The sequence below is a fragment of the Tupaia chinensis genome, unplaced genomic scaffold, assembly GCF_000334495.1.
Source record: "Tupaia chinensis unplaced genomic scaffold, TupChi_1.0 Scaffold000355_1, whole genome shotgun sequence".
NCBI classification, from domain to species: domain Eukaryota; kingdom Metazoa; phylum Chordata; class Mammalia; order Scandentia; family Tupaiidae; genus Tupaia; species Tupaia belangeri.
Window position 1 is genome coordinate 15,034,651 of NW_006159850.1, and position 9,437 is coordinate 15,044,087.

The 9,437-nt window shown below is 44.5% G+C and overlaps 1 protein-coding gene across 1 annotated transcript in view; it reads right to left on the reverse strand.

Moving 5' to 3' along the window:
• Positions 1 to 4,661: 4,661 nt before the first annotated feature.
• The window catches only part of TAT (tyrosine aminotransferase), a 12,110-nt gene continuing 7,334 nt past the window's right edge, over positions 4,662 to 9,437 (reverse strand). Inside the window, exons 8-12 of the mRNA XM_006152672.2 lie at positions 8,828 to 8,980; positions 7,869 to 7,997; positions 7,192 to 7,275; positions 6,442 to 6,540; positions 4,662 to 5,710 (exon numbers count right to left, since the gene is read on the reverse strand). Coding sequence (XP_006152734.1) covers positions 5,570 to 5,710; positions 6,442 to 6,540; positions 7,192 to 7,275; positions 7,869 to 7,997; positions 8,828 to 8,980 — 606 coding nt within the window. The 3' untranslated portion in view covers positions 4,662 to 5,569. The remainder of the gene's footprint in view (positions 5,711 to 6,441; positions 6,541 to 7,191; positions 7,276 to 7,868; positions 7,998 to 8,827; positions 8,981 to 9,437) is intronic.

The window sequence follows — 9,437 nt, forward strand, 5'->3', positions numbered from 1 at the left end:
AGCCCAGGCCATATTGATTTTTTTATTCTGCAACTTTGCTGAATTTGATTACTCCCAATAGTTCTGTTTTGTTTTTGATTTGTTTTGCATGTGTGTGTAATCTTTAGTGATCCTACATATAAGTTCATGCCTTCTGCAAACAAATAATTTAACTTCTCTCTTTCCAATCCAAAATACTTCTTTTCCTATCTAATTGCTCTGGCTAAGACTTCCCATCCTATATTGAATAGAAGTGATGAAAGCTGGTGTCCTTGCCATGTTCCCGATCATACAGGAAAAGCTCTCAGTCTTTCCTCATTATCAATGTTAGCTTTGGGCTTTTCATAGATGGTCTTTATTATGTTGAGATAATTCCCTTTAGGACCAGCAGATGGCATAATAGTTATGTTTCTGGACTCCCAGTTGACCATAGTTCAAGTCCTGGACCCAGTGGCTTAAAACTCACACCAGGTGCATGTGTGTGTGTTTGCACCCAAGATCCCAAAAGGAGACTGGAGAAGGGACTGTGGCGTGGCCATCCCCCTCAGGGGGTGATTTCTCACTTTCTGTATCTCTTTATCTCTCTGTCTCTCTGGAAAGCACAAGCACCCTATAGCAATAAAAAGAACTCTCTTAAAAAAAAGCAATAGTTTTCTTCTATTGCAAGTTGTTGAGTGTTTTAATCACAAAAAGGAGTTGAATCTTGTCAACGGCATTTCCTGCATCAGTTGAAATGATCATGTTTTATCCTTCGTTTTACTAATGTGATTTATTATGTTGATTTTAATATGCCGAACTATCCTTGCATCCCGGGAATAAATCCCACTTCGTTATGGTCCCAATAGCATATTACTGATTAACAATGGTCATTATCCTGACATGCTCTGTGGCCTTATAGTTAAGGCAGCTGGACCCCACGTGACTGACTACACAGTTCTAGTACTGAAAGGAAGGAGCGATGGAGAAGGGACTGCAGCATGCCCATTCCCCACAGGGAGTGCTTTCTCCCCCTTTCTCTCTCTAGCAAGTGCATGCACCCTCTAGCACACGCACACAAGGCTTATTATCCTTTTAATATGCCGTCAAATTTGGTTTGCTAGTACCACACTAATCTTTTCTGTATTGTTCTTAGTATAAGCCCCGGCAAAGGAAGCAGTCTTGTAGCTTTATTTTTAAAATGGGGCATCGTGTAAAAATACTTCCAATTTCAGTTATCAAGTGAGTAAATGTCTTAAGGGCCAAGAATGCTTGAAGCACAAAAATTAAGACACACATGGACTAATTCTGTGGATTGTTTTCCCTTTTCTTTTTCTTTAATTTGTCAGAGGGTGCATGTACTTGCCAGAGACAGAGCGAAAGAGATCAGGGGAGAGACAGAGAGAGAATGCATTCCCCCTCCCCTCCAATAAGGTATAGCTAGACTGCAATCCCTTCTCCTCCATTTCTCCATTCTGTCTAGATTTGGAGTACAGATGTGCACTCACCCTGCATGTTTCTGCTGACTGTTTTCTTTGAAGAATTGGGGGTCATCACCTACACAATACATTTCAATCTGAAAGTCAAACAAGACTGTCTCTTTGGAAGGTGCTGTGAAACAATTTAGCCCATAAACAGCATCAGGATTTGCAGGTTCTGTAACATTACAGGAAGCACGTTTGTAAATAAATTGTTGAAAATTAAAAATGCATATATGAGTAAGATGTACCAGGAATTCAGATGGGATGCAAAAATTTTCCATGGGATGCAAAAATTCAACCTTTAAGATACTTAAAATACAGCCCTCTGTGGCCCACCTAATGCATGCCCTAGGGTGCCACTGGCTGCAGGGCACCACTGCCTGCTGGAGCCATAAGGGGAGGCCTGGGCCCCAGATCCACCTAGACACCAACAGGTGTGCCGTCATCCTGACCAGCTAGAGAGCTGGGGGTGGAGGGCAGCTTGGCAAGATCCTGTCTGGGGTCCCAGCCTCTATCACTCCCTTCCATAATAGGAAAAAAAAATCTAGCAAACATAATAAAACAATAAACCCCAGCTCCTTCTACCTAGTTAGGTGCAGAACTTAAAGCATCTGCCTGAGAAAATTCAAGGTTTTGCGCCTAACAGCCTTAAGTGCCATTTAACAAATGCAAATGGACCTCACAGGGACCAATCCCTCCCTCCCTTCCCATTGCTGGTGACGTTTCACTTCCCTAATTCTACTGTAGTCACTCCCCTCAACCTCCCCATCTCTGCCCCAGCCTCCACAATCCTCCCCACACTTTACTCTCTCATTATCCCTTGTAAAGAATCGAAGTTGACTTCAGTTCCTTCGCCCCTACAACAGCACTTTTTAAAAAGCTGTCCTTACCGCTGTAACTAGCGTCCGGCTTTATGGTTTTATCTGTGACAAGTGCTTAGGGCTGATTTATTTTTCGGGCTGCGTGGGGACTCTAACACATGTGGGTGGCACTCGGGAACCTGAGGGACATGAATCTTTGAAGAAAAGTCCAGGGGCCACACTGACACCAGTTAAAGGTCTCACCATTCAAGAGATTTGCGGGGTCTGACGTAAAGCGGGGAAAACGCTAACAGGTGGTCGCCACAACCACGGAGTGCCAACTTCCTGAAAGTATCCCGCTACACTGGGCCCAGACCGGGTAGAAGGAGGAAGTGAATCTCGCATCACCTCGCAGATCCAGGAGAGATACAAAATGGAAGCCTCGAACAAGAAGCAGACATCGCAGAGACGCCTCTGCTCCGCGCAGGTTCTGCTCCCGCCGAGCTCGCAGCGGCAGGCAGCAAGGTGTCGCGACGGCGCATGCGCTGTGTGCCGCGTAGGCCCGCCGCTCCGCGCCTGCGCAGTCGTGGACTCCCCTGGCGTCTGGGAGCTGAGGCCACCAGTGGGGTCTTGTGGCTCGAAGTCAGTGATGCTTGGGCTTACAAAAATGAATTCACATCTGCTTTTTTCCTTTTATTAAATTAAATCTAGACACACCCAGGATGTGGTGGGCACCTCGGAAATGACTCCCTCCTTTGACTCCCAAAGAATGCAGAATTATGAAATTGAGTAGTAGTTCATTAGAAGAAAGAAAAGGAAGACAAGGGAGAGTTTCTCTCTCTCTCTCTCATGCCTACTTATGTACAGAGTAATCTCAAAGTATGAACCAGCAACAAAAAACTGATTCCTTCAGAAGAGAAGAAACTGGATGAGAAGGAACTCAAGGATGAGGATGAGAAGAAAGGAGCTTTGTGTTCCCGTGTTGGAAATGTGTCCATTGTGCATATATTTTTAAAGAGAGCGTGTTGTTATAGGGCACGTGCACTCGCCAGAGGGACAGAGACAGACAGAAAGTGAAAAATCCCCCCTCATGGGGAATGGCCCCGTTGCAATTGCTTCTCCATTCTCCGGGGATTTTAGGCGCTTGGACCTACCCGGCAGGTCCAAGACTCCAAACGTGGTCGATTACGTGGGAGTTCAGCGATGTAACCCTTGCGCCCTCTGCTGGTCCCGCATGTATTATTTTTTAAGGGTTCGAATGTTCCTTTGGTTTCTTTATCACAATGTGGGCACCAAAGAAATTCGGAATATAAACAGTTTAAGTAGAATTCTGTAATGCTGGGTTGCACTTTCTGTATGTGTGAAACTAAACCATCTGTGTAAACTGCTAAGTCTTCCTGTTTATTTCTGGGCCAAAAAGAAAAAAAAAAAAAAAGCCAGGCATTTTTTGAGCATCATTGGCAGTGGTGGCCTACAGGAAACTAAAGTCTTTATCATCTTAATCATTGTGTGTCCGTTTTGAATTTGCTGAGGAAAATTAAAAGGTAAGTTTTAGTGAAAGCTCACTGAACAGGTTGGAAGGGGACATTTGATACCTATTTTTGTTAAGGATATGAACTGGATGTGACTGGCATGGCAAACACTGGAAGTTCTTGGGACCAGCAGCAGATAACTGGACTCCCACAGAGTCAACCACCATTTGAGTCCCAGACCCAGTGGCTTAAAACTTATACTAGGGGCATGTGCATGTGTGCCCAAAATCCCAAGAGGAGAATGGAGGAAAAGAGATTGCGGCGTGGCCATCTTCCTGGGGGGTGATTTCTCATTTTCTGTCTCTCTGGTGAATGCATCTACCCTCTAGCAAAAATCTCTCTTCAAAACAAAATAAAACAAAACACCCTGAAGTTCCTCTAGATAAGAGAAACTTCCCTTGGTGAGAATGTCCTGACTGCTTATGGCATATTTCTGCCCTGAACCTTGTAAGATAACTTAGAACTCCCTCCTCTAAAGTAAGTAGTCAGGAAAAAAACTTTAAAAAGGAAATTGTGTCTAAGAGGATTTGCAGACAAAAAGTTCTTGCTGAAAGTAGACCTGAGATGCTTCGTATTCACTGTAGAAAGTTGAACCGGTTGAATTTTGTTCACTGGTAGGAGGTTAATAGATCTAGGCAGAGATAGGAATTTGGGGCCAGAGGTTGATCCAAAGAGTTGAAAGTATCAAGTCAAAGGTCAGAGGTTTTCATTTGTTGTCTCTGAGTTCACCTTGTTTAAGTTCCCAAATGAAATAATTTAGAAATAATGTTTCTTAACTGCAAAAGTACATCTACAAAGAAATAAATGAAACCTAGAAGTTAATATAGCTATCTGACTGAGCAGTGCCTAGGGGTAGAAATTCCCCTGCAGAGGAGAAAAACCACATCACAGAAGAGCATACATGGTAAAATTTATTTAAAAAAAAGAAAAATAATAATTTATGCTCTTGGCAAAATATAGGATCTTGTCAATATAAATGTTTCTTAGAAAAAAATATGTTAAGATAATATAGAATATATTAATAATCAATATTAATATTACAGCAAAAGTAGTGATGATTCTATAACAATGACATGTGAAGATATTTCCGCCCCTTACACAACAGTATTTCTGGAAGATTCTGCAGATCCTTTCCTCTAGTACACAGAGGAAAGCCGGATGCACACAAATCTAAATTTAGGAAGTCAATCAATTGAAGGATACTTATTTGCATCACAAATAATTCTTTGCCAACAAAAACCAAAAAGGTTTCTGTCAGGAATCCTTCAAATAGTAGGTGTTCCTAATGCATTTAGAATATAATTAACCAAATAAATATGTTCTCAATTTCTTTCCGGTTACACCTCTATTGCGTAAAGTGAGGTATACCTGAAGTGAGGCAGTAACAGAGTTGAGCTTCAGACCTGACTAGAGAGTGTGTTCTCACCTTAAAATATGAAGAAGTAATTGCGGGTACAAGTTCTAACTCGTTTCTGTCATCCTGACCTTTTATTTTCTTGTCTCAACTGCCTTCTGGTCAATTTTTTCACCTTTTACTCTCAGGTAAGAAGGAGGAAGTCCTACAAGAGGGGGGCAGACTAATGAATTAGCGAGTCACTCCAGCAGAGCACAGCAAGGGGGTGATCTGGGATTCAGAGTGTATGTGGATGTGACTGGGGGAAAGCAGGAGTATTCCTGAGCCTTTGGCATGGTGTTTATGAGACCCTCTCTCCCAAGAGAGGCATCTGACTCCCTGAGGAGCTTCGGGGCCCAGTCCAGCTGTTCTCAGATGGGACACATAACCAGGAGAGCGGATGCAGGCCTATTTATCGCACTCCTCCTGGCTCCCTTCAGCGCAGTGGTAGTGCTGCTCGCAGAACTCCTGGATCCGGCTACAAGCCTCCAGCATCATCACTTCAGGGACGGTGATCACCACTCGGAAGAAGTTCGGGTACTCGAAGCACTGCAAAAATAAGGGCCAGTTATTTTCAGAACAGTTGAATCTACTACTGGACTCCCCTAAAATGGCCAGGGCCCTAATCAGCTAGAAGCAATGATGGCATTTCATTGGACTGTCACTTCCTTCGGTCCCCATCACTGGAGGGCTAAGTCAGTAACTGAGATCATTTGGAGAGTCTTTGTTTTTTTTTGTTTTTTTTTTGTTTGTTTGTTTGTTTTTTTTTTGCTATAGGGCACTTGCACTCGTCAGAGACAGAGAGACAAAAAGCGAGAAATCATCCCTCCCCCCCAGCGGGGATGGCCATGCTGCAATCCTTTCTCTTCCATTCTCCTCTCAGGATCTTGGGTGCACACGCATGCACACACGCCCGGCGTGAATTTAAGTCACCAGGTCCAGGACTCGAACTGCAGTCGACTACATGGGAGTCCAGTGACATAGCCATTACACCAACTGCTGGTCCCCCGGAGATCATTCCTCTTAACAGGGGCTTGTGGGAAAAGCTTGACTTCCTCTCACCTAGAATGCTGGTTTACAACTTTTCTGCCAGTATGGATGGGATGGTGATGGGGGAAAAACAAACTATAAATAGAAGCCATGAGGCACATCAGTTTGGATTTTATCAAACAAAAAATACATTTTGTTGTTGTATGGGAGAAAAGGCAGGCTAAAAACCAGCTCAGGGAGAGTTCCCGGGGCTCTAGAAACTGTTGAGAGTGTCCTGAGAGTGCACCCACCGTTGCTGGGAGGCACTGGACAGATTGCTCAGCGACTAACCGCTCAGTGAACTCCACATCATTCTCGAATTCTGGGAAATGTTCCATCTCAATTCCAACCTGTACCAATGGCAGAAGGGAGAGGCACACTTATCAGAAGAAGGGAAAACAGACCAATTTCCTATGCCAGAAATTAAGGTAGGGACTACTCTCAAAGGTATCTTGGAACTCTGCTACTGATAACTGAGAGTGCTCACACATATGAACTCCTACGAGATTTTTTTTTTGCAGGGAAGAGAGGACATACTTATATTAATGTTTTAGTTTATAGGAGAGTTCCTTCCTGGCTGCTGATAGATTAAAGTTGGAAATAAAATACCAGTGTTTCTCAAGAAAGGCACTGTGAGCATTAGAGTCAGGCCATTATTGTGTGGGACTATCTGAGCCACGGCTAGATATATAGGATCCTTGGCCCACAAATGCTGATAGTACCTCCCCATCATTCTGGAAACCAACAAAACCCCCACACATTCTCAAACATCCCTAGGGCACCAGCATCATTCCCAGTGGGGAACTACAACGGTATTGAAAACTTTGCGTACGGCTCCCTTGTGTTTATGTCTAAAATGAACCACAATCACAACCGTGGGACAGTTCAGAATAAGGCAATTTGTAAACGGATGGCACAGGAAGCTAGCTGGCTGTTTTTGTGAACGGTGGCCTTCTCTTTACAACACTCACAATTCTACTGCCTGCCACCTATATGCTTACCATGAGGTACATGGCCCCAGAAGGGCGGACTGGCCGGAGTCCAGGAACGGCAGCCAAGGCCCCATAGCAGAGGTCAGCATTAGACTACAAGAGGAAGCAGAGAGAAATCAAGAATTAATGTAAGTAAAAGAAAAACCAAGTCATTAAAAGTAGAGCCCTTGGGCTCGGAGGTGAGGTGGTGGTTAGGGTGCTGGATCCCACATGGCTGACTCTGCAGTTTGGGTTCTAGACCTAGTGGCTTGAAAATCACAATGGGCATGTGTGTGGGTGCCCAAAGTCCTGAGAGGAGAAGGGATTGCAGTATGAGCACTCCCCTCTTGCGGGGTGATTTCTCACTATCTCTGTCTCTCTCTCTAGTGAGCACGCATGCCCTATTGCAAAAATCTAAAAAGGAAAAAAATTAAAAAGAGCCCCGACTGAAGCTTGGAAACATAGATTTGATCCTCTGGCATAAGAAATCAAGAAGATAACCCTCCTTCACTTGAAGTTTTCAGCCAAGAGCAGAGTGAATTGCCAAAACGAGAGCAATGTAAGGAGGAAACTTAATGCCACCACCTGATATGGAAGCCCTGTGTTGGAACATTGCTCCAGGAATGAGAATCAATGATTCCGAATTCCACGGATGGCATGTTGTGACTCCCCAACTTCCACAGTGAAAGGCCACAGGCTGCCCTTACCTTGAGGAAGCTCAGAGTGTTGTGGTAGAACTCCTGAGGGGTGCGACGCAGGATGCTCTTCAGAGCTCCCTGGACAACGGTGCAGGGTCCCAAGATCCGCTGACTCAGCTTCACCAGCCCATCTCGGATCTGAAAGCCCCCACCAGCAAGCACATTATTCCGTTTTTCTTAAGTGTCCCTGTGTGGGAGATTCTTGTTCTAACTTTTCTATCAGGTGTTTTAATCTTGGCAAGTGGACTTCTTAGGTCAGACCACCTGGTTTGTAGTCAGTTCTGTCACACGCCTGCTTTGTGACTCTGGGAAAATCATGTAACTCCTCTTTGCCTTATTTTTCTTAACTGTAAAATGGAGGTGAGGGCCAGCCAGTGGTGTGGTGGTCAAGGTGACTAGATTCCACATGACCAACTGATTAGTTCGATTCCCGGACTCAGTGGTTTGGAAAGCACATCTGGCACAAGCATGCGTGTGCCCAGAATTGCAAAAGGAGAATGGAGAAGGGATCGAGGCATGGCCATCTGCCCTGGGGGTGGGGGGCTTTCTCTTTCTCTCTCTCTCTCTTTCTGGTGGGTGTGTGCTCCCTATAGCAAATGTTTTTCATTAAAAAAATAGAAACGATGGAGACGATGCTAATACTAGCCTCCTAGGGCTGTGAGGATTAAATTAAAATAGTGTAAATAAAGCCCTCGTATATTGTAAGCCCTTAGCTGTCACTGCTACTATTGTTTCCTTTTTGTGGTCTTAAAATCAAAGGTGCGTGGACCTTTTTCACAGAGCCAGATATATGAAAACTGAGTTTGGAAGAGGGAAAACTACTACAATATTTTGCATCTTTTCAGGCACCCTGAACTACACGACCAAGAAAAAAAAGAGGGGGAAAAATTCTACTTCATCACTACTGTTGTCGCAAAAATGCACACATATCCTGAGCTACACACCACATCTCACCACATGGCTCTCACCTCATTTCCGAAAATGTCTCTTCGGTCATGGATTAGGATCCAGCCCAGCCTCCAGCCAGGAACTAGCCAGCGCTTAGCCAGCCCGCCACAAGACAGGATGGGGACGTTGGTGCTAAGGGTAGCCAGCGGTTCATATTTGCAATCTGAAAACACCTGAGGGGAAGAGGTGTTTGTTGTAGACCCATAGGCTTAGATCTCATGCCTCCCACCCTTTTCCTTCTATTACCGAGGACTCGGATTTATGAGCCCCTCCCGGCCCAGCGTGACTGGGATCCCAAGACGCTTTGAAGAGGACTACCCACAGACATTTAATCTGGTGTCCAGTCTGGATTCAAGGAAACTAAACTGAGAAAACTGACCCTAGCCCAGTAATAGGTGCAACTCCATGACGCTGACTCTGTGGGACTAATGACTATTGGCATTACACATTTTAAAATACAATGTAGGTCCACAATCCCTTCTCGGAAATTTCAGGTTCCAGATCTGTGGCAGAATGCAGCATTGTTCGGACATTGGAAAGGCTATGTAACACGTCTACCCTACACTGTGTAAGACCCCCAGAGTAATCTAGGATGGTACCTCTAATCGAAAATACTAACATCTTCGCCAC